At 42.2% G+C, this 25,643-nt stretch overlaps 1 protein-coding gene across 1 annotated transcript; it reads right to left on the bottom strand.

Moving 5' to 3' along the window:
• Window positions 1-1,159: 1,159 nt before the first annotated feature.
• cops6 (COP9 signalosome subunit 6) lies at window positions 1,160-21,423 on the bottom strand. Its single transcript, XM_084331734.1, has 10 exons — window positions 21,357-21,423; window positions 20,603-20,728; window positions 20,197-20,328; window positions 18,149-18,237; window positions 14,871-14,933; window positions 14,061-14,108; window positions 12,351-12,465; window positions 10,072-10,164; window positions 2,839-2,939; window positions 1,160-1,685 (listed from the first exon to the last, which is right to left on the bottom strand). The coding sequence occupies exons 1-10, from the start codon at window positions 21,403-21,405 to the stop codon at window positions 1,545-1,547; spliced, it is 957 nt and encodes a 318-aa protein (XP_084187860.1). The 5' UTR covers window positions 21,406-21,423; the 3' UTR covers window positions 1,160-1,544.
• Between the last annotated feature and the right edge of the window lie 4,220 nt (window positions 21,424-25,643).

Raw genomic sequence — 25,643 nt, 5'->3', positions numbered from 1 at the left:
CCTAAACTGCATCTCTACAAGTGAAAGAGACTTTTCTTTTGCAATATATATACATTCATCTAAAACATCAAAGGTGCACCTTTCCACGTGTCCGGGGTTTGAACATGTAGCTTGTTGGCTAATGTACTGTTATAATGATGCTATTAAACGGTTATGCTGACATGTTATGGAAATTGATATGCTGCAATTATCATTTACAGTTTGATCACACTGCCGATAGCGTTGATCATGATGTTTGAACATCTCCTGTTCACCGTGTCATTTTCTTTCACCATGTAAAAAGCAGTGTAACAAAAAAGGTTATCGTGACTCATGATGGAAAAATAAATGTGGAAAAAACTGAGTTTTTTTCTAATCAATGAATGAACTATGGCAATGCTTCTGACCTTTTTCATATCAAGGACCCCCACATTGATATACATTAGGCCACAGACCCCCACCCGATTAGATTTAGCCAGAGGGAGCCCCATCTGAGATTCATTTTTAGATATAACTTATTCCTGACTTCCACCATCTATAATGTAGGTCTGGAGATAACGGAGAGTGAAAAACGATGATTAGTCACTCATATACTCTCATCAGGCTAAACTCTAGAGAATGAAATGGTGAAATTAAACTATTTTTATGTGGGGACTCCCTGGAACCTCCGCTAAGACCCCTGGAGGTCCCAGGACCCCTCATTGTGAACGATCATTTAAAACCTTCAAAAAGCAAGAGTAATGACAGAAAGTGAGAAGGGAAACGGTCGACTCCTCCCAGTGCCACATGGCAGGTAAAACCAGGCAGCCTATAAAAAAAAGTGCGCACGTACAGGCTGGGGGTCATTATCTCCAGTTCCGCTCTGTATTTTATATACCCATATAAACGCCGACTCCCGTTGGACCTGTCGCACTAAAACCAACCCCCCCCCCACGTCTTCCTATACCTACAAAAGGTAATAAACAGTGGGGCCAGGACTTCAAAAGCCCTGCTAACTGCAAACATATACCCAGCCCCCGCCAATAAAGCTCATTTCAAGACGTCGGTCTTGGGTTTCATGGGTATTGTGTTTTTTCCGCGCGTTTACCGTCCCAGAGCGAAGTGTCGTATCACTATTTGTATTCGGTCGATCCGACCCCTTCACACTGTATTCATGACTAGAAAAGGAGAAGAATCTAAGTCCCACAAAAAATCTGCAGATCATTTATTACTTACAGAAACATGAAACGACAACAAAAGCAAAAAAGGGGTCAAATGAAATTTCTTTTCATGTACACTGGATTCATAAATGTGCATACTCAACATAAAACCCATCACTCGAGTGACTTTGTACACCGTTCCCCGTCCCGTTTATGTTTCTGACTGAGCGGTACAATCAAGTGTTCTTCCGAGACACTTGCAGCCTTGTCTACCTTTGAAAAGCTACCGTTCACTTGTATGCAGGATCAAGAACGCATGTCTGAGTAAAAAAAGAAAAGGAAAAACGAGCAAATTTGCAGTGCCTATGACCTCTGCCATCTAGTTCAACCCCCCCCCCCCCCCCCCCTCCCAGATTCTTTTTAAACTCAAAAGAAAAGTCCTCTCATCCTCCGGCCGATGCCCTGCCGGTCGTACAGGACGTTGAACTTGTTGATGAACTGGTTCATACTGTTGCAGGTCTTGGTGATGGTGCCCAGGTAGGCCATGAGACCCACGTCGTTGCATTGCTGTGGGGGAAACAGTGAAGAGTTGGCGACTCAACCGCAAGTAACCCTGTCTGGGCTCACTTTAAAATGTCTCACGGACCGTTACGTACTTAAAACACATACAGGAACAAGCCCACATTATGGGAAATGCGCTTACTGTCTTCTCCAGAGTCAGACAAGGAGATAGATACTGATTTCCCCTCTGTGCGTTCAGTAGAAAGCTATCCGACTGCAAGCTAGCCTACATTAACATTTACCGGTAGTCATTTAGCTGACGCTTTTATCCAAAGAGACTTAAAAATTCTGTACAAGTCAGCAGGAAAGGTACAACTCTGGCAGCTAAGGGTCAGTAAGATTGTTCGTCAAAAAGTGTCGAACGTGAGTGCTACAGACTTGAGTGCATAGTAGGTAATAATATAGGCACGGTAGATTCTTAGTAGCAGAGTGCATAATACTAAAAGACAGCATAGCTTAACACAAATTAATGGCTAGCTTGCAGGTGGATAGCTTTCTACTGAATGCACAGAGAGAGGAAATAGGTATCCATCTTCTTGTCTGACTCTGGAGAAGACTGTAAGCGCATTTGCCATAATGTTGGCGTGTTGCTATAAAAGGGGAACACCCAAATTAAGAATAGTTATTTACATGGCCTAGGATAGTTCAATCAATATTTGCGAACTTGAGGGAATCAAGACTCACGTGTGTGTGATGTCATCAAGTATAAAGTCTGGAGCTGCCCCCATATACAATGAATGGCAGACTGATTTTGTAGACCCACAGGTAGCTTTTTTTTAATACCCAAATGAGTTACATTCTCTTGTAGTGTTCCATGTTCCGAGAAAGAACATGTACCTGTATACTCAGAACCTTCCCCTGGGTGCTCTCAGGTGTCACCTTTACAATCGTTCCCAATTTGTGGTCTATGGTGCAGCTCCACACTTGAGATTGGAGACTAATTAAACTCTTTTATTTGTTTTGTTTTTTGGAGAGTTGTTAACTCTATATTTCCCCAAGGGGATCAATAAAGGAATATCTTATTTAATATTTTCTGTATTCTCTTAACACCGTAGGAATAACACCTATGAATTCTGAAAATGGACGTAGTTCCCTTTAATGATTTATATTTGTGATCCGACACGTGGTGGTAGGGTAGGGAAAATGAGAGAGCGCTTACATCGTAGAAATCAGTCTTGAATGCGATGGTGCTGAGGACAGGCAGTCTATGGCACAGGGCGTTGGCCTCTCGGAGGATCTCATGGTTAAATGGCACTTCTCCTGGTGACGAGCAACGCCAACCCAACAGAGGAACACAGAAGGAGTGAAACAAGGGTTCAATTCAGGTGTCAGAAAGTTCATTTTCAAATTCAAATATTGAAAAACATTTGGCATGAAAAGGTTGTACTATCCAACCTACTGACAAGTAAATGGTAAACGGACTGCATTTATATATAGCACCTTTTATCCAAACTTACACCCATTCACTCCCACATTCACACAGGTTCTATGTTAAGCTTGGAGACAATGTATCCGAGGAACATGACAGCAATTTTGGAGTCGCACAAGGAAGCTGCCTTGGTCCATTACTCTTCTCACTATATATGCTGCCCCTCGGGGACATCATTCGAGACCACAATGTATGCTTCCATAGTTATGCTGATGATACACAACTATATATCTCCGCAGAACCAAATAACACTACAGCCATACAGTCCATTACAAATTGTCTGTTAGCAATAAACAAGTGGATGAACAATAACTTCCTAAAATTAAACGAAAGCAAGACCGAAATCCTATTAATCGGCCCAAAAGCGAAAAGGGAAGTGCTTTGTAAAAACCTGGGGAGTCTGTCATCCTATGTAAAGACTGAGGTTACAAGCCTAGGTGTCATCTTGGACTCAGACCTGACCTTTAAGTCTCATATAAATAAGGCCATGAAAACGTCATTCTTCCACCTAAGAAACATAGCGAAAGTAAGACCTTTCGTAAATAAAAAGGATGCAGAGAAACGTATTCATGCTTTTGTATCAAGTCGGCTTGACTATTGTAATGCACTGTTCACTGGTCTTCCCAAAGCAACCATTGGGAAGCTTCAGCTTATCCAAAACTCTGCAGCTCGATTACTAACTCATACAAGGAGAAGAGAACATATCACTCCAGTCCTGGCCACTCTGCACTGGCTTCCAATAACTCATAGAATTGATTTTAAGGTCCTTTTCCTAACATATAAAGCTCTTAATGAGCAAGGCCCAAAATACATAGCAAATTCCCTAGTTAGTTATCTGCCCTCAAGAACGCTACGGTCATCCACTACAGGTTTACTAGACACGCCCAGAAACCAAAAAAGGATAGGAAGTATGGCATTTGCCAACTATGCCCCAAAACTATGGAACACACTACCAACACACATCAGAAACGCCAGCTCTATACACATTTTTAAAGGAAAATTAAAAACGTACCTATACAGTCTAGCTTACAAATAGTTATGGCTTGGAAAAACCTGATGGATCCATGAGGCTAGGATAAGCCTTGTGGACCCAACTTTTTAGATGAAGGAACGGGTACATAGGAGACACGCCTCCAGTTTTTCAAAAGTTTTTGACACGCCTCAGCTTCTGAGCTGAAGGCGTGTTTTTGCGGACCTCCCAAACTTTCAAACTTTTTAGATGAAGGAATGGGTACAATAGGAGACACGCCTCCAGTTTTTCAAAAGTTTTTGACACGCCTCAGCTTCTGAGCTGAAGGCGTGTTTTTGCGGACCTCCCAAACTTTCAAACTTTTTAGATGAAGGAATGGGTACAATAGGAGACACGCCTCCAGTTTTTCAAAAGTTTTTGACACGCCTCAGCTTCTGAGCTGAAGGCGTGTTTTTGCGGACCTCCCAAACTTTCAAACTTTAGACTGTTTTCTTTATATGTTTTTCTTTTTCTTTCTTTCTACCACAAGACGCGGCCACTGATGGGTCCATGGGACTTGGATAAGTCCTGTGGACCCAACTCTGGCCACTGACCACATGAGCGAACGGGTACATACGCACACAATACACGGCCACTGATGGATCCATGGGACTTGGTAAAGCACTATGGACCCAACTATGACCACTGATAAAAACGTAACTACACTAGCATTATAAGACCTAAACATTGCTACCTACCATACAAGTGCATTGGTTTAGTGCACTTCCGGTTGCCACTGAGCGGAAATGTTTGTGCGGACCTGTTCTCCCAAACTGGTAAGCAAATGACTGTTTTTACGTTATTTTCATTTTTACGTTACTATTATTATTATTATTATTATTTTTTTTAAACATTGATCTTAACTGATCACTATGACTTTATTGCTTTTATCGTTATATATGCCTATAATTGTGTACAGCACTTTGAGCTACATGACATGTATGAAAGGTGCTTTATAAATACTTACTTACCAACGGTGGCGGTGACCATGCAAGGTGCCGACCTGCTCATCTGCTCGTTTTTTTATTTAATTTTATATGCCGTGTGATTTCATGTGCCTTTTCTTTAGCTTATTTCTGTATGTACACTCGACGTGATTGTAAATTAAGGAAACCTCAGTTGCCTTTCGAGTTTAAATAAAGGTTTGAAATTAGTTAATTAATTTAGTGTCTTAAGTGTATTAACACTTTGATTACCACTGGTGAACATGGTAAAACCCTGTTAAATGCCACCACCGACGTCACTGATAGCGTTGTGAACGCATATTCTCTCTCTTAAATTATGGCTATGTGTCTAATCTGCCTGTCGTTTATCAATGACTTGTTTGCAGGCAACATTGTCGAAACGGATTGTTTTTTTATCGGTTCATTTTCGTTTTATAGCATTTTGAAAAGCCCTCGTTTTCAAGGAAAATATAAAGATTCCGTGATAAAAGGCATTTACTGGAATATTCTAGAATACACAAAAACGGATTTGGATTTTTACCACTGTGAATTGGCAAAAATGTGATGTGATTGAATTGCGAGGTTAAAACGCAGACTGGGAGTTCACTCACTGCTCATAGAACGTGAGAAAACACTTGTAATGTAATGGTACATGCATCTTTTATCCAAAGCGCTTTACAATTTGTTCCTCACATTCACACACTGACGGCAGAGGCAACCATGCAAGGTACCAACCTGCTCATCGGGAGCAGTTAGGGGGTTAAGTGTCTTGCTCAAGGACACTTCGACACGCTGCCCGGGAGGAGCAGGAATCGAAATCGCTGTTAGTGCCCCCAAGCTGTTAAATGAACAAGAGAGCTGGCGAGGGATGGTAAATTATGAATTTAACCCATGGCGATCAAAGTGTTAATAGCAGACCCTCCTCTTAAACTTTAAAATGTGTACATGGAAACTCAACTTGTTCTCTGTGCATTTCCATATATAAATTGTCATAGGTTTTGGTCCTGGGGGGTCCGGGGGTCCTGGGGTGGGGGGGAGAATGTCTTTTGTGTTGATTTTTTATGTTCTGTATTTATAATTTGTATTATTGCTAATGTCATTGTTGTTATTATTGTTGTAGTATTGTGAAGTCTTGTTATTATTATTACTGTATTGTGTTTGTCTTTTGTGTATAAATGAAAAAAAGATAAAAATATTTGATTAAAGAAATATATAAATTGTCATAAGTCTGTTTAATATTTTGCAGATTTAAACTAGGAAACACACAAAATAAGCACGTCTGCCTGTTTCTATACCAGTTTACTGTAACTCTGCCCCACGGGATACTCGGGTGGTGCTTGTTAAGACAGTGGTGGTTAGTGACTGATGGTGATACGAGATTTAAGATACGATTTCTATCCACAATATCATTACCATGTAGTGTTATGTCAAACCTGTTGTTCTACTACTAGGTAAGTAGAATCAGTCAGAATTCTACACATCAGCGACCATATTTCATGACTATTCTTAACTCATTCAGTGCCAGTCATGATGATAGTCGGGTTAACTCGCCATCACTTGAGCGCCAGACCCGAGTATAGTTGGGTTTTAATCGTTATTTCTTTTATTAGCGATTTCCATTCATTTTCTTTTTTTAAAACTTAATTTTTTTAGCGTTTATCGCTTTTCTGGTCAAGCATGACCGACAGAAACAGGTTGAATGGGATGTAGAGTAGGGGAAGACACTCTGAGAAAATACGGCGGGTCCGGGAATCGAACTCGTGTACCCCAGATCCGTGACGAGCACGGTTGTCCCCGACGCAGAAATAGCGCCGAGGTACGCGGTGAGCTACGGGAGCTCCCCGCGATTTCCATTCATTTTCATCCATCCAGCCTGATGTTATCGTTGGGAATGGGTCTGAGCTTGCAAAAGGGCAAATACCGCCGCATACGCCTTCCAGTTGGTATTGCACCCCATTGGGAATGGTCTACTTTCTTTTCTGGGACAATCCAAGCCGTGCGGGCGTGGTTTAAATACTCAGGCGAGATAGGCAGATACACCGATGCATCTGCGAGTCCCCCGCCCCTAAATATGCAATGCTGTTGAACGTGGCACGGACCTCCGCGCCCAGTACTTCAAATGGCGATGAGATAATTGGATTATTTCTTTTGCATTACATCAGATACAAGGTAAGAAAACTATATATAAATTTGATCGTTGATCTGATATGTCTTTCTACCGCAATTGCGGCTGTGTGTGTGTGTGTGGCTGTGTGTGTGTTGAAGAGGCTACGGCGGAGACCCGCGGTCCAATGCTCTTTTCATGTATGCACGAGGAAGGATAATACTGATAATCTAGCGTTGATTTCAGGAAGATACGATAATAAGGCGAAAAATTACAACGCGTTTAGTGTATTCCGCTAAAACGCTATTATCCGTCTTTCTTTGGAATTACTCAGAGGCACCCAAAGTTATACTCATATTCAAAAGGCTATAAAACGGAAATGTACCGATGAAAAAACAATCCGTTTAGTTAGGCCTGTCACGATAAACACATTTTGCTGGGCGATTACTTGTCCCAGAAAATATTGCGATAAGCGATATTATTGCGGTTTTGAGAGATTTTTTTTTTGAGAAATGTATTTCCCAAAAGTTTTCAATTAACATTTAAATTTTTTTTACTAATATAATAATAGCATAATAATGCAAGGAAACCGTTTCAAAGTGCAGTAAACCTTTATTTAACATTGGAAAACATTTTAAATATCCCAAATAAAAAAAATGCTCAGTTTGATTGTTTATTATAAAACAAACTGAAACTGGAAACAAGCCCTCTGTCTGGCTTTTTGTGTCATCCTTTTAACATGTACATGTATTATTAATGTACCTTGCGGTACCATGTACAAATGTTAATAAAGTGTGAGGAAAAAACTGGAAACGTAATAAATAAAAAGGCAGTGAAACAATAATCAAATAAACACCAAAATATATACTATCTCTATTGGAATAGAGACTTCAGCACAGGATAAACTAGGGATGGGCAAAAATAATCCAGATCGATTGATCACATGATGTACTCGAGTACTCGTGGAGGAAAACGCTGTACAAAATAAACGTATTTTCCGGTGTTTTAGACTTTTATTTTGAAACCCACCCACCGGTCCGGACCGGAAGTATTGTTGTTATTATCCTAGCAGAACGTATGAGCGGCCAACTTGTCTCGTCCGGTTCTGTGTTTTTGAGCTAATGATAAAACAAATGTTGAGATTGTTGGTGAACAACTAACTTTAGGTTAGTTTTAACGTTAGCTACTAACGTTAGATGCAGCTACTACAGGCAATCAACGATGAGGAGGAAGCGTCAAAGCCGTATATAATAGAATAGTAGCCCTGTGGTGCGTAGGCACGACTCGAAACTACCGGTTATAATAAATAAGTTGAGGAGATCAACAGGGGATCTCAAGACTCCGCCGGTGAAATATGATTGCCATCACAGATTTTTGAAATATTGATCTCAATGACGTGTTACGGCGTCATTGGCAGATTACGCATGGCGGAGAATGACGTGTTACGGCGTCCTTGGCGATTAAAAGGTTAATCTTTATTTAGCAGTCCAGTTTCTCCGGGCAGTAGCGAGTAACTACTTGGGTCTAAAAATAGCTAACGTTACACTACAAAGAACGCTACTTGGTTAAAAGGAGCAACACTATTGAGAAATGTAGTTAAGCTATGTGGCGTTGCTACTGCCCCACGGAGCTCCCGTGCTGTACTCTGTAGTAAGGCCAGCGGCCCCCCACACAGAGAGTGACGAGTGACTGACAAGGGGTACTGGTTCCGCCTCATTAAAACAAACGCGCAAATAGCAATTAATCGTGCCCGTCAAAATCATTGCATTCATTTTAATTATTGCGCAGATTAATCGATTTATTGCTTATCGCGGCAGGCCTACGTTTCGTACATGTTGACTGGATGCAACTAACTGATAATCAACGGGTGTATTAGACCCATAGCTATACTTTAAGATATATTTTAAGGGGCGGCTAAGTGGCACAGTGGGCAAGGTGCTCGCCACTAATGCAGGAGATGCTGGGTTCGAGACCAGCTCTCGCTGTTGCTTCCGGCTTGGCTGGTCGTTCATACTAACACAATTGGCAGTGTTAGGGGTGGGAAAGCCGGTGGGTGGGGATCGGACGTTGTGGACAGCGACTCCTACAGGTCGGTTGGTGCGCCTGTACAGCAGAATCAGGAAGCAACGGGGGCAGCGCGAGCCTCCCACGCGTTACTCCTCGCCACTGAGAGATCTGATTTTATTTATTGTCAAAAGTATGCATAATGTTGTGTTAATTCCACGACAAGAGATATGTAATGTTAATTACCTGAAATGATTCCGTTTTAGGGGGGGGGGGGGGACCCTACATATATCGATATCGGTTGATATCGGTATCGGAAATTAAGAGTTGGACAATATCGACAAAAAAGCCAATATCGAACATCCCTAATTTTAAGGACTCGCAAATCTCACAGTCCCCCCATTAACTTAGAGCGGTGGCGCACTAGCGCCATCTCGTGGATTAAGCGGTGGCGCTGAATGAGTTAATAGTCAAGATTTCACAAATGCTACCCAGAAATTCCCCTAGAAATGTTTCAATAACCTTTGAAGTTTTAACCATGATAACATGATAGAAACATAGGGTTTGGTATATTGTTTTTTATTAGGTGAAAGGATAAATATTTATATCTACTACTACTACTACTACTACTACTACTACTAGGTGCTATTGGGTAAGGCTATCAGGATACATTACTATGGTATATATATATATATATATATACACAAATAATAATAATAATACAAAATTATAATAATATTATAATCATTATATTTGTATTTAAGAGGGTCGGCTATTAACAAGATATGCTTGAGGGGCCCCACTTTTAATGACGTCAAACTAGGAAACACCATCTAATTTAACAACCGCTGTTCTCAAAGGCTCTCACTCCATCATCAGACAGCTCCACTCTTCCCTCTTACCTGCTTCCACTGCTTTGACGTACTCCAGAATGACCTTCACCCTGCTGTGGAGCATCTTGATGGCACTGTGCTGGGCTATGAGATGTTCAGCCACTGAGAGAGAGAGAGCGAGAGAGAAAGACAGAGACAGAGAGAGAGATGTCAAAGAAATATGCAATCTTGCAAACATTGAAAAACAGATCAGATGCTGAAATTAGAGGCAAACTATTCAAACGAAACAATGACCAGAGGGGGAAACTCAGGCTAGATATGTTTTTATTTTACTAGCCAATTAATTCAACTTCAAAATACCGTACTTTTCGGACTATAAGCCGCGGCTTTTCCCCCCATTTTTCGACCCTGCGGCTTATATAACGGTGCGGCTAATCTATGGATTTTTACAACTAACAGGGCGCACTCCCTCAGCTCTGTGACCGTCAGATCAGACTCCTAAATCTGCTGCAGCAGTGCACGTCAACCACGTCAACAAACCATTACGGCAAGAGTCTAGTGCAGTGGTTCTCAACTGGTCTAGCCTCGGGACCCAACATTTTCCTTAGTCATTAAGTCACGACCCAAATTTTTGAACCACTATGATTTATTTAAATTTTTTTTGTTTTTGCAGTAATACACAATCTTTCATGCACTGTTAAAAACATGAAATAAACAGTGCAACAAAAGTGCAACTAGGGCTAAAAACCCAATGAAATAAAATAATAATAAATAATATGCTTCTTAGCAGATTTCTTAGCTTAACATAACAGACCTAAGTTTGGGGGAACTAATGGGATAACTGGGGTTGCAAAAAAAGTGCAACTAGGGCTAAAAACCCAATGAAATAAAATAATAATAATAATAACAAATAATATATCCTTCTTAGCAGACTTCTTAGCTTAACATCCCAGGGAACTAATGGGATAACTGGGGATGTTGTTTGCTCCTGACAAGAGTCTGGTAGACAAAGCAACTCTGAGGTCATGCTCAATGTCCAATCTGTTCCTCTGCTTTGTCTTCAGCTGGACCAGAGCTGAGAAGCCACTTTTTTTTTTTTTTTTTTTTTTACACACACATCCCACTCAAAATGGCCCTGCAACCCACTTTTGGGTCGCGACCCACCAGTTGAGAAACACTGGTCTAGTCTATGAGCAGCTCAGGGCTCCTCTTTCAACATGCAGCCTACATACTGTACTGGCTAACGTTATGAGAGCTAACGTTGCTACCTACTGTACCCGGCGCTGCTAACTGGCTAACGTTATGAGAGCTAACGTTGCTACCTACTGTACCCGGCGCTGCTAACTGGCTAACGTTATGAGAGCTAACGTTGCTACCTACTGTACCCGGCGCTGCTAACTGGCTAACGTTATGAGAGCTAACGTTGCTACCTACTGTACCCGGAGCTGCAAACTGGGAGCTGCTAACTGGCTAACGTTATGAGAGCTAACGTTGCTACCTACTGTACCCAGCGCTGCTAACTGGCTAACGTTATGAGAGCTAACGTTGCTACCTACTGTACCCGGCGCTGCTAACTGGCTAACGTTATGAGAGCTAACGTTGCTACCTACTGTACCCGGCGCTGCTAACTGGCTAACGTTATGAGAGCTAACGTTGGTACCTACTGTACCCAGAGCTGCTAACTGGCTAACGTTGCTACCTACTGTACCCGGCGCTGCTAACTGGCTAACGTTATGAGAGCTAACGTTGGTACCTACTGTACCCGGAGCTGCTAACTGGCTAACGTTGCTACCTACTGTACCCGGAGCTGCTAACTGGCTAACGTTATGAGAGCTAACGTTGGTACCTACTGTACCCGGCGCTGCTAACTGGCTAACGTTATGAGAGCTAACGTTGCTACCTACTGTACCCGGCGCTGCTAACGTTATGAGAGCTAACGTTGCTACCTACTGTACCCGGTGCTGCTAACTGGCTATCGTTCCTGTTTAAACAAAAATGTTAATAAATGGGAGCTTCCTCAAACAGCCATCTCTTTCCCGACAATCCCCTCTGTGCACGAACCCTTACATATGGTAATTAAACATTAAAACACCTGCGGCTTATAGTCCAGTGCGGCTTATATATGTACACATCATTCAATTTAGCTGCTGTGGCTTATATTCAGGTGCGGCTTATAGTGCGAAAAGTACGGTACACAATGGTGTTTGGCTGGGTTAAAGCTCATCAACAGCAAATATCGCTTCTATGCGTCTTCTGGCAATAGAAACAAACTGGGAGTACTTGTCATTTACCAACCGATTATTCCAGCCTGGTCCATCCTGGATCATAACAGGGATGGTTAGTCTTACCTGTTGAGTTCTCTCCTGTGCCTGTGGCTGTCATGCGAGCTACATGGTCAACGCCAATTCTCTCTGCTTCCTCTGTGGCCAGAGTGTAAGTCAGTTCAGCAAATAACATGGTGGCCTAGGATAACGAAGCACAGACATCAGTTTACTGCTCTGTATGTGTTAATATCATATATATATATATATATTTGATTTTTTTCCACTTTGATTTGTCACCATCTGTTTCGGTGTATTCTTTTTTGTATTTATTCATAAAAAATTATATATACATATATATATATATTAAGAGTTAATTTGCTAAAAACATGAAATGCTATTCACAACATTCTGTGTTGTCTGAAAACAAACTGCAGTGTAACTTTGGCTCAAAGTTATTGTTTTTAATTAAATGTTACCATGACGTTTATGTCCTTGGGTATAGCAAACAAGAGAAAAGCTGAACATGATTAAGCTAAAGTAGCAAAAATGTGCCACGAAATCCAGTTAATGTGTAACTTGGAACATCTTTGAAGATGTTTTTTTTTTTTTTACAAAATGTTAGCGTGACATGTCATTTATAAGAAGAAGAATTGTTTTATTTAAATTTGAAATAAAAAGACACGTCAATCAAGTTTGATTTTGTAAGTTACCTGTAATTTGTTATGTTATTTTTTTACTTGATCAAAACAACCCAACTGCAGTTTGATTGATATTACCTGAAATGCACAATAAAAAATTAAAACCTGATTTGTGAAAAAACTGAGATTAAATAAGATTGTTTGCAAATTAGCTCTTCATATATATGACATTTGGCATCATGTGTATGAGTGAAATGTGGCTCAAACCCTTAACCCTGGCAGTGTTAGTGCCATGCTCTACCCTCAGAGCCCTTAACCCTGGCAGTGTTAGTGCCATGCTCTACCCTCAGAGCCCTTAACCCTGGCAGTGTTAGTGCTATGCTCTACCCTCAGAGCCCTTAACCCTGGCAGTGTTAGTGCTATGCTCTACCCTCAGAGCCCTTAACCCTGGCAGTGTTAGTGCTATGCTCTACCCTCAGAGCCCTTAACCCTGGCAGTGTTAGTGCTATGCTCTACCCTCAGAGCCCTTAACCCTGGCAGTGTTAGTGCCATGCTCTACCCTCAGAGCCCTTAACCCTGGCAGTGTTAGTGCCATGCTCTACCCTCAGAGCCCTTAACCCTGGCAGTGTTAGTGCCATGCTCTACCCTCAGAGCCCTTAACCCTGGCAGTGTTAGTGCCATGCTCTACCCTCAGAGCCCTTAACCCTGGCAGTGTTAGTGCCATGCTCTACCCTCAGAGCCCTTAACCCTGGCAGTGTTAGTGCTATGCTCTACCCTCAGAGCCCTTAACCCTGGCAGTGTTAGTGCTATGCTCTACCCTCAGAGCCCTTAACCCTGGCAGTGTTAGTCCTATGCTCTACCCTCAGGGCCCTTAACCCTGGCAGTGTTAGTGCTATGCTCTACCCTCAGAGCCCTTAACCCTGGCAGTGTTAGTGCTATGCTCTACCCTCAGAGCCCTTAACCCTGGCAGTGTTAGTGCTATGCTCTACCCTCAGAGCCCTTAACCCTGGCAGTGTTAGTGCTATGCTCTACCCTCAGAGCCCTTAACCCTGGCAGTGTTAGTGCTATGCTCTACCCTCAGAGCCCTTAACCCTGGCAGTGTTCTACCCGCTGAGCTACACTGTGAAAGTTTGAAATGTGAATTGAAAAACAGTACCTCTCCATTGATGATGTCGATCACAGACTCAAACACAGTAACAGGGAGCTGAAAGAATAAAGGACATTGTTCATTAGCACCAACTGTGTGTAAATATAAACCACAGATGGAAATTAAGAATAACGTCACAGACGATTCATCTAAATTAATGTAATCTACTAACTGGCTACTCTAAGAAAAACACAACTTTATTTGCGCTGGTAAGATATTATATAATATATATATAAAATATGTGCATTTCAAATGTATCATTATACTAATGATGACCCATGGAAATGTAGTGCTTTGTTCTGGCAACTCAGGATGTACAAACTCCTACAAAGGAATTCATTTGAAACGTTGTTGGATTTGCTATATTGGTAGCTCATAATATACAGTTTCTCATAACTCAATGTTGGAGTCTCTTTTTGTCTTATTAATTTATTCATGAAATTTAGAAATGATTGTTATTTTTAATAGAGGTTCAGCTGTAAACATGCTTTGTAAAGGTTATTCTGTTTAACTGGGGGGAGGAGAATATTGGGGAAGAAATTAATTCCATATTTGGCTTATGTATGCATGTAGGTTGGTATATATGAATGAATGTGTGTCTGTATATGTGGACCACAGGAAGAGTAGTTGTTGCCTTTGTAAGAACTAATGGGGATCCAAATAAACAATAATGTAATTATAGTGTAGCCACAATAGTGTAATTACTAGAATTAATTTCGACTAGTACATCAAACAGCAATTAATCAACTAGTCATGTTTCTAGTCACTTCCCTGTCTAGAAACAACATGTTTGCAATGGAAACAATCTGTGGGCCTCACATCTGTGTGTTTAGTCATTGGGTTGAGCTTGAGGAAGAGAGGGCTCTCGATGATCTCACACACCTGGAGAAGAGGAAAGAAAAGATGAGGAGCAAATATATCAATTAATCAGAAACGACCCCCCCCCCCCCCCTTTCATGCATTCATGATGGAACATAATATACCGATCATATGCATTTGAATTTTTTATTGTAGCGTGTATAGGGACGAAATGCCAAATGCCCTAAACATGCCCATACTTCTATTCACCACGGTATAAAACGGGAATGTATGGATGGGTTTTTTTTTTCTTTTTCACATCTTGAACGATAAGATACTCTATATGCCAGGGCGGCTACGTGGCGTAGTGGGCAAGGCGCTCGCCACGAATGACGGAGACGCTGGGCTTGCCTGTTCGAGCCCAGCGCTCCACATTGCTTTCAGTTTAGCTGGTCGTTCATACTAATACACATTGGCCGTATTAGGGGGTGGGAAACTGATGGGTGGGGATCGGGCGTTGTGGACAGCGACTCCTACAGGTCGGTTGGTGCGCCTGCGCAGTAGAATCAGGAAGTGTCGGGGTCAGCATGAGCCTCCCACGCGTTACTCCTCGCCACTGAGAGATCGAGCTGCGCAGGTGAAAAGATGCGACTGCTGTTACCTCAAGTACCGGAGGGGACTTGTGCTATGTATGACTTAGTCCACATTGCAGCTGGCTTGTGGGAGGCAAGAAACAGCGTTCGTGACAGGGGAGGGTTGAATTGGATGATACGAAATTGGGATGGGAGAGAAATATAGAAAATGGGAGAAAAAGTGGACAAAAAAAAAAGATACTCTATGCCAAATGGGCCATATTATTGCATCCATAGCTATAATATATATATAGTTATAACCCTGCAAACAAGGCAACTCCATAGGTTTAATGCATTGGCAGCACAGTCATATCCCGTTCACAACGTGGCGGTCAATGAGTTAAAGTTATCCATGAAACTAAGAGCCATACAGATTATTTCTTTTACATTTTTATTTTAAAATCATTTACGCAGCCATAAAGATATAATTTCTTTCCACAGAAAGGATAGTCTTGTTTACTTTTATATCTATATCACTGCATAGCTCATAAATGTTGAATGAAATGACAAATTTAACATTTGGTTATTTGTGATACTATGTATACATGCATTTCAAATTTATTGCCACATTTTCTTCCAAACTAATTTGGTCGCAAAGGTAGTAAATGGTCAGCATTCCAAGGCATTTGGGGCAGAACTCTTTCAGGATGTAACCAACAGATTCAGAGCTCTGCGTAGAAGTGTGATGGTAGAATTCTACGACAGACTTGTTTTAAGGAGAGACAGAAAAATTAGATTTAGTAGTTTAGATTTAGAAATGTTTGCTTTGTTTACCTACCTAGAATAAAATATAAATACTTTATCCCGAAGGAAATTCAGCACTACAGAGCACTCACAGTAAACATTTAGGTAGTTAGGAACAAGTCATGAATAAAAATAATAAAAAAAAAGGTCCGGGATATACATTCTAAAATATACAGTATTGTTTACATACAATACAATATATTTTTAAAATGTCGATTTAAAAGTGGAAGTCCAGAAAATTAACATTATGGTGATAAACATAATGAATGATGAAGAAATCTATCCAAAATTATCTCTTGGTTGTGCTAACAAATAGATGGGTCCTCCTTAGAAAACATGTTTCTATCTTTCTCTCTCTGTACTTCCTTGTTTATGTCAAGGAAACTGTAAAAGAAGGAAGAGCCATTACATCAGAACACCAGCATTATATGCTCTACTTGGTGCCAGTTCTAGTATTGAAGCCTATGGGAGATGCATGCAGAAGCAAAAATATACAAGCTATGTGTGTTAACACACTACACAGTGATGTAATGACCCTTCCTTCATTTATAGTTTCCTTGTTTATGTTCATGAACTCACCGCTTTCCATAACGGAATGTAGATTTCTTTGACAAGAGGCTACCACTCTGTTAGCGAGTCCAGGCGATACGTTTAATGTAGGTTTATCACCATACCGGTCTGGTGATTTAAGCTCTTCTCTGTGCCTACCTGTTTGTGTATGTGGATATCTTCTCTGTGCCTACCTGTTTGTGTATGTGGATATCTTCTCTGTGCCTACCTGTTTGTGTATGTGGATATCTTCTCTGTGCCTACCTGTTTATGTATGTGGATATCTTCTCTGTGCCTACCTGTTTGTGTATGTGGATATCTTCTCTGTGCCTACCTGTTTGTGTATGTGGATATCTTCTCTGTGCCTACCTGTTTGTGTATGTGGATATCTTCTCTGTGCCTACCTGTTTGTGTATGTGGATATCTGACTGGTGATTTAAGCTCTTCTCTGTGCCTACCTGTTTGTGTATGTGGATATCTTCTCTGTGCCTACCTGTTTGTGTATGTGGATATCTTCTCTGTGCCTACCTGTTTGTGTATGTGGATATCTTCTCTGTGCCTACCTGTTTGTGTATGTGGATATCTTCTCTGTGCCTACCTGTTTGTGTATGTGGATATCTTCTCTGTGCCTACCTGTTTGTGTATGTGGATATCTGACTGGTGATTTAAGCTCTTCTCTGTGCCTATGTAACGGGGAAGCCCGTGGGTATGTCCACAGTCACGGAAACAGGGGTGTTGACGAGTGACTGTGGCATTGCGGGCTGGTAAGTTAAACTCACTTCCTCATAACAGGGTTAACAGACGCATAGGTACGGTAGTTAGGAGTGGATTCACTTCTTAGTGCAGCGGCCTGTGTCGTCGCCCGCGGCGCGGGATGTGTATGTGGATATCTACCTGTTTGTGTATGTGGATATCTACCCGTTTGTGTATGTGGATATCTACCCGTTTGTGTATGTGGATATCTACCCGTTTGTGTATGTGGATATCTACCCGTTTGTGTATGTGGATATCTACCCGTTTGTGTATGTGGATATATACCCGTTTGTGTATGTGGATATCTACCTGTTTGTGTATGTGGATATCTACCCGTTTGTGTATGTGGATATCTACCTGTTTGTGTATGTGGATATCTACCTGTTTGTGTATGTGGATATCTACCTGTTTGTGTATGTGGATATCTACCTGTTTGTGTATGTGGATATCTACCTGTTTGTGTATGTGGATATCTACCTGTTTGTGTATGTGGATATCTACCTGTTTGTGTATGTGGATATCTACCCGTTTGTGTATGTGGATATCTACCCGTTTGTGTATGTGGATATATACCCGTTTGTGTATGTGGATATCTACCTGTTTGTGTATGTGGATATCTACCTGTTTGTGTATGTGGATATCTGACTGGTCAGGCGGTCCCCCCGTGGTGTACCAGCCCAGGAACTCCATCTCCTTGAAGACCTGTTTGACTGAGAAACAAGAAGATGAAAGAGATGAGAAATCGTTATTGCTCCCCTTATGCGTCAGTCAACAGCACTACACAGCAAAATAAATAAAAAAAACAGGGAAGATAAGATATAATGTAAAATAAAATAGATTAAAAAAAGATCAAATATAAAAGAAATAAAAGCATAAAAGGCTGGTTCAGTGCTTGGTAGGACAGCCACCCTCTCCATCACACCCTAGCAGGACAGAGGAGCAGCTGGGACGGCTCATCTCGCTGCGATCACGGACTGAGCGGTACAGGGGATCTTTTGTCCCCTCAGCCATCAGACTGTTTAACACCTCAGGCGAGGTCAACGGCTCATGAGCCCCCCACCCTCCCATTGGACAATGTGCAATAGTGTTCATTAACCTTAATTTATTTATTTATTTTACATTTTAACTTAAGTACCGTAAATCCTCAAATAGAGGAGGGACCTCCGATAAAGGAGGGGCCTCTCATAATGGCTTGATGCATTTAGACAAACACAGGCCGGTCTCTATTATAAGGTCGCAAAAAAAGTATTTTTTTTATTTTTCGTGCCGTGATATAGAATGAGATAAACTCTTGCCAATGGAAATCAAGTGCTGCCTCCCGCTACACTGACTACCGTACATTAACGTTTCCCTCTGGTTAGCTTTAGCGCTAGCCACTAGCTAACGTTGTCATAATATCTAGATATGTGGTGTCAGCTGGATGACGTTGACTTCAGTTTGCAAACGTTAACGTTCGCTATCTATATGGCGTTGGCAGGAGAGGCTGGCGTTGTCCAGTTGACACATTAGAGATCATGATGCTATGACAGCGTTAGTAGCTAAAGCTACTGCATGTCAACAACTCGATTCGACGGAGGTACCACATGCTAAACCGTCCCCGGACCCCACAACCTAGTATACAGTTCCAACTTCAGTGTGTGAATTACGTTAATCCCACAATTACTCAACTGCACTCAATATTTAAATACCAATGCTAGTCTAAATAAATGTAGACAGACAATGTACGTATTAAAAAAATAAAAATTTAAATAATAATAATGCAATAAAAGTCTGAAAATGAAGGGATTATGTCCATGAGTGTCATTTTTAGAAATTAAGGCCTGCCTCTTATATAAGCCTCTCTCTAATAAAGGCCTGGTGCTCTTTGCAGCTGAGGTAAATAGAAGACCTGTTTGTCCACCACATTGTTTTACTCATTTGACTCTTTTATTGCATGTCCATTTATGTCTATTTTAACATTTGTCAACTGATGAGAGCTATTAGATACCTGAATTTATAATATTCTGGGGAATAATCTACAAGTGTACAAGTTAAAAGAAAGAATATGGCTATTAAATGTTAAAACAAACCATAATCATAGTATTGCTGTGTTTGCATCAGGATGGTTGGTTGGCTTAGTCTAGTGGTGAGAGCACTCGCCCGTGGTCACAATCAGTTTGTTTTGGACTTTTGCCGATACGAAGCGTAAATATATTGCTTATACAAGACGCAAATATATGACTTATGGCTATAGGGATGTCCGATATTATCGGCCTACCGATATTATCGGCCGATATCGGCATTAAAATGTGATATCGGTATCGGAAATTAAGAGTTGGACAATATCGGTATATCGGTATTGGTAAAAAAGCCAATATCGAGCATCCCTACGTTGTATAAATTATGTACCTTTTTTCCTGTGGTCGATTAGTACTTTATTTAGGTTTTCTGATGAGACTGTTAGTAGGTGAGATGACTCCCGTGGCATCAGGGAGGGAGGTGATAAGCTCAGTCTGAACATTTTAAACTGCACCTGGGTGAGGACAGTAAAGGTGCCCTGGGTGTCCTGCCCAAGTAAAGTCTGTGAGGGAAGCGTGGAGCGTTTCTTCACTAACATTATCCCCACTGCTATTCCACAGTCAGAGAAGTAATATAGATGTTAGATAGAACAAGACATACAAATCACTTACACTGCTCCTCCTTGGTGTAATAATACTCCTTGTCAATATGCGCTCGGTCGTCTACAGTGTGGGACAGGAGCTCAAAGGAGTTCATCACCTCAATGGTTCTACCCTCCTGCTTCCCAATCAGGGCTCCGATCACTGGACAGGAAGATAAACAAAATCAACAACAATTATCCCCAAGGGCTGACTATGTGCAACACACATTTTACAAGACAAGACGACTGAACTGCTGTGAGATGAGATCAATGACCTGTTGGTTTACAATATAATCTGTGAGTTGATTGGGACATATACACAGACTGTGTTGTACACCGCTGTCCTAGTAATAAAATGTAATATTATGCAGAAGCACAACATTGGAAGATGTTCCTGCGGGTGTGCACTTCGATGGTGCGTGCACAATACAACGTACCCTGCATCGGTCGCCCCTCCTGTGAGCGAATGCGTATCCAGTGGTCTGAGATGTTGAGGATGACGAGAGGATGCAGGGCCACCGAGACGCTCCCAGTGACACCCGAGGCCATAACACTGGGGCTGGCTAAAGATAGACAGATGTGAATGAATGAAAACTTTATTTAACAGATTGCAGAATGGGTACAATACAGTACGGCTCAATACACACAAGTGTTAATGGGATGCAGACCAGAGAAAGACGTTTGTCTTGTTTACATTAGGGTCCCCCATTTTCAATTCATGTAGAGGTGGGTTGAGTAATCAAATGTACTAGCTAGTTAGCTATGCTTATATTTTGACACCATCATGACAAGGCAACTACTGAACTAAACTACACACACACATCTATCCACTTCACTTGTAAACAAGAAAGACACGTCGATGAATGATGACCCGTTATCGGAACAGAATGATCCCAACGTTATGTTAATAGCCAAACGATTATGACCTACAGATGTATCAACATTGTAAAGAGTGTGTAGAGAGGGACGCTGACTCATACAAACGAATGAGTTTGTTGACAGCACAACCTAAACAGTTGGCTAACGTTAGCCCGCTTGTTGCGTTAGCAAGCTTGCTAACTAGCTAGTTCGAGGCCATAATCCACGTGGCTATGAGCACAAACACAAAAAAAATATGCAGTACATGTTACAATTTGCATTCTAGTTTATATGAGTGCAAAGCGGAATGTGTGCGGCGACAGAGGAACTCACTATCAGCTGCCCCATCCACCTCCATTCCTCCACCATTGCTCGTCGCCATCTTGCCCGATTGACAACCACGACGCACGCGCAGTTAATCCAACAACCCCCTACCGCGTGATTTTTTTCCGTAGTCTATGTACGTACAAGGCGGAAGAGACCCTTCGGCGTTAAACCAATCAGAGAGGGTCTTCGCTGTACGCGGCTAGCCAATCAGAGAGCGTCTTCGCACACATAGACTACGGAAAGAAATCACGCCCCCCTAGTACCGATGCCGGTTGCGCACAGAACAGATGATTATTATGCATAAATAGTAGGAAACATGTTTGTATAGGAAATTAACTTAAACTAGAAAAGTAAATACAAACTAAATTAACAATGTAACTTAGTTTACAGAAGGACAGTTCTATTTCATTACGGCTTACGCTCAGCATCAGTTGCATATATCTCGCTTCAGTGGATATGCAGTATGCACTGAATACATTTAAAAATGTACCTTTACATACCAACATCCGTCTGACCACACCCCCATCTGCTGCCTACATAAACAGGGGTGGGGCCACACACTCATCTCCTTCTCAAATTTCATCCACAAGGAAGTGCCTGTTATATACCCACTTGACGTGGAGAAAATATTTAGTCTGAGGAAAGGAAAACAGAAGAACAAGGAGATACGTTGACATTATATCTTTATTTTCTCTCTCACTATTTTCGAGAAAATACGGCGATATTGTCTTCGTCACTGGAGTGTCTAGAAGATGATGATCATTCTGTGTGACCTTCACCGGCTTTTCGTATTAGGGGCTCGCGCCGCTGACATGCTCCCCAACTGCAGTCCTCCTTGGTGCGGCTGGATGGGTTTGGCCCTCCGGCCATGCAGCTGGACTGTGGGAAGCACCGACTGTTATGAGGAAGCGGTGGCTTCCAGGGTGGGGTAAGCACTGTTTTGCTTGCAAGCTCTGGTTGTCTGTTGATGCTGTGGGGGTAAGCTGACAATTTTACGAACGCCGGCCCCAGATTGGGGTCCTCTGCTCGGCTTCTTAAGCGGCGGACGGAGGATCTTGGTCTGAAGCCCATGATGGTCAACTAGTGGGCCGCGACAGAGGCCTGGTTAAAACCCGGGATTCTCTGGACAAGCGGATGCTTCTCTGTCCCGTGCAGGCCCCATCTTTCACTTGAGTGGAAGTACAACCTAAACGAGGAAATGTGGGCATGGATGTTCGTTATCGGAAGATCCATGTTCAAGTCGGCTGCAGCCCAGATGGGACTTGTGCCGGCTCCGCCGTATGTCTGGTAAAATCACTGTTGTAAACTGTGTTGACATTTCTTTTTCTCTTCTCTCTTAAAGATGAGGAGGGTTTCAGTGTGGCTTGTTATGTCGTTGTGTACAGTTCAGGTGATAGCTGCTTAGCTTGCGTGCTAGTTGTGGCCTACCTGTTAGCCAGTCAGCTGTTAGCCAGTCAGCTGTTAGCTGCGGCGCTAGCCCGTTGTGTCACTAGGCTAGGAAACGTTAGCTTGTTGCTATCAGTCGAGAGCGGCTGTTAGCTTAATGCTACACTGTTGAACGTTGCTATGACTATAACATGCCTTAAAACACTCTGACTACGACGTCATCTTTGACAGAGGATGTTAGTCGAACCTACACCGCGAGCCCTGCCAGCGAGGACTGCGTCAACATGGAGAAACGTAGCGGCTGGGTGGCGCAGCGACGTTACCCTCGTCACCAACGCAGGAGATGCCGTGTTCGACTTCGGTGTCACGTTAACCAGATTGCAGTTCTCTCGGCCTGCGCTCAGGGTAGGAGTCCCGACCGGACTTTAAACACTTCTTCTTTCCTTCCCTTCTAAATGTTTTGTAATAACGATGTTTTCCAAAACGTGTGTTGCTGCAATACATTGAGGATACGACGCGTGTTGTGTGTGAATTGTCTTGTCACTGGTATAGCTTCTCTCTCCATAGAATCTGAGTTGTTGTTTACATGTGTAAAAATGATTGATTGATTGATTGATTGAAAAGTGTATTAACAGATTGCAGAATGGGTACAGTACAGTACAGCTCAATACATACAATTGTTAAGAGGATGCAGACCTGAGAAAGACTTTCGTCTTGTTTCCATCAGGGTCCCCCATTTTCAATTCATCATATGACACACATGACATACAGTAAGATAGACAGTACTGCTTCATCTATACATTTATGACATACCAGATTTTCAAATACAGTACTGTTTGTGATACTAAAAAAATCCAGAAGAAGAGTACATACATTTGACATGGAAACTGTACATTGGAGGAGGTTGGGTAGGTGTTGGGTTGGGTGGGGCTGTACATTGGAATACTGACAAAGCCATGCTTGGTCTTTATTGTACAACTGGGTTAGGACATTTGTAGGGGCCAGTTTTGAATTGCAGTCTCCCGTAGGTGTTCTTTGAGAGTGTTTTTGAAGGTGGGTAGTGATTTACATTCCTTTACAGCTTTGGGTAGGGCGTTCCACATTGTTGTGGCATAATTGCGAAACGTGTTTAGTCCCTTGTTTGTGCCGAATCTGGGTTTTACATGATTTGTGGAGCTCCCTCTGGTGTTGTGATCGTGGTATTCACTGACCTTTGGGAAGTATTTTGACATGATCTGGTTAGTTGTGAGGAGAGCATGTGTGTTCATGTAACGTTGTAACGTGGGTGAACTCACAACTAAGGGGGTTAATTAACCTGTGAAGCTATGCTTAGTGACATGTGATTGAGGAATGAATTCTTTCTCAGCCTGTGATGACAATGAACAGTGTGTTCACATATTAACAGGGTTACCTGTTCAACTTGGTCGTATCAAGGGTAAGGTAGGAGAGGTGATCCCCCCGGTTTCCCTGGGGCTTCCCCCCCTCCTCTCAGACATGTTGATTACAATATATTGTGTCACTGTGTTTGTGGGGATACGATGTAACCCTCAGCTTAATTGCTGGGGTTGTGCTTTCCGCTTGAGAAACTATTTTTTTCCTAAAGAAAAGATTGTTTGGTCACTTATCATGTGTGCTTAGCAAGGCCTGTGGCCAATACATAATCGAGGATTCTGTCTTCTCTCGTTATGAAAAACGGCGTTCCTCTGTAGTAGGAGTGTACTGTGCCATTTTTTGTTGTGATGAAGGGTTGTGTGTGTCTTTGTGATCTACAACTGGGTTAGGTTTGGCCCACAGAAGCACATATGTAAGTCTGGACCTGGGCTCTTAAAGGGGCCCTCTCTGTTCTGTGTTTTTTCCTTGGTAAAACTCAGGTAGCAGGATTAGTATATGAGCTTTGTGAGGCTGTTAGATGCCTCATGTAGCATGCTATGACTGTGTCATGCTCTATTTGTCATTACATCGTATCATGGGTGAGGGGTCGTAAAGGGGTGAACTGGTAAACCTTTCCTTCCCTTTTCTGATTGGTCAGGGGTTACAACCACCTGTCTTTCAGGGTTCCTGTCACGTTGCTGTTCGGCATGTTACAGGGTAAGGGGGGGGGGGGGTGTGAAAGATTGGGCGTGTGCACCGTGGAAATTCCCCCGCCATAGAGTATGTCACTGAGCGCGTCTCTATTGGTAGGACTTCCGTGGGTTGTTCAGGTCCATGTTATGGATCTGTTTCAGGGAGTTGTCAGAGCAGGGAGAAGTGCCTTCTGTGAGTTCGGACTCTCCTTCCCTGTGAGGGAGCCTCCTCAGAGTTTCAGAGCCTCCTCCTCAGATTGTCAAGGTGAGTAGAACTTCAAAAAGGAGTTCTGCTCTATTGTATGTGTATTCGATTCAATTCGATTATTGAGTGTGTATTGGTTCAGTGCCTCCTCCTCGGAGAGCCCTAACCCAAGTGTTACATAGCTCAATGTTGCAATATTCTTTTCAATCTATACAGCTCGCGTGGGAAGTCTCTCTGGGGATTCCTGTCTCCTCCCTGTGGAGAGGGTGGTGGGATGTAAAAATGAAGATAATTTTTACCCTCAGTCGTGTCACGTGGGATTCATGTCAGTCTGTGTTTCTTTCTTTTTTAAATAAAAAGAGGAAAGAACATGAAGCACGACGGCTCCTTGTCGTTCTCCCAGGCGACTTGGAGGAACAATGTCTGGTGTCTTGTTAGACTATCCATTGATGTGTTTGGGTCTCGACGCGTATGTAAGTGCTGGCTCTGGGTGTTTCTGATGGGAATCATGCATGAGGCTGGTGCGCCTTGGTTGCTTGTTATTAAAACAGCGTTTTTATAGGGCAACTGGGATGGAGTTTTGTCTCTTCCGAGCGCCAGTTTACTAGGTTGTCTCGACGAATTCTCGTTCATATCTGG

This window comes from Notolepis coatsorum (assembly GCF_963971535.1).
Source record: "Notolepis coatsorum genome assembly, chromosome: 16".
Taxonomy (NCBI): Eukaryota; Metazoa; Chordata; class Actinopteri; order Aulopiformes; family Paralepididae; genus Notolepis; species Notolepis coatsorum.
This window is presented reverse-complemented; position numbering and strand designations above follow the sequence as displayed.

Coding starts and splice junctions, on each gene's coding strand:
- cops6 (XM_084331734.1), bottom strand. CDS start 21,405: ATGGCGACGAGCAATGGTGGAGGAATGGAGGTGGATGGGGCAGCTGAT. Junction 14,934..18,148: donor ATATCCACATACACAAACAG/GTAGATATCCAC, acceptor CCTCTTCTCCAG/GTGTGTGAGATCATCGAGAG. Junction 2,940..10,071: donor CGTCAAAGCAGTGGAAGCAG/GTAAGAGGGAAG, acceptor GCTCGTCACCAG/GAGAAGTGCCATTTAACCAT.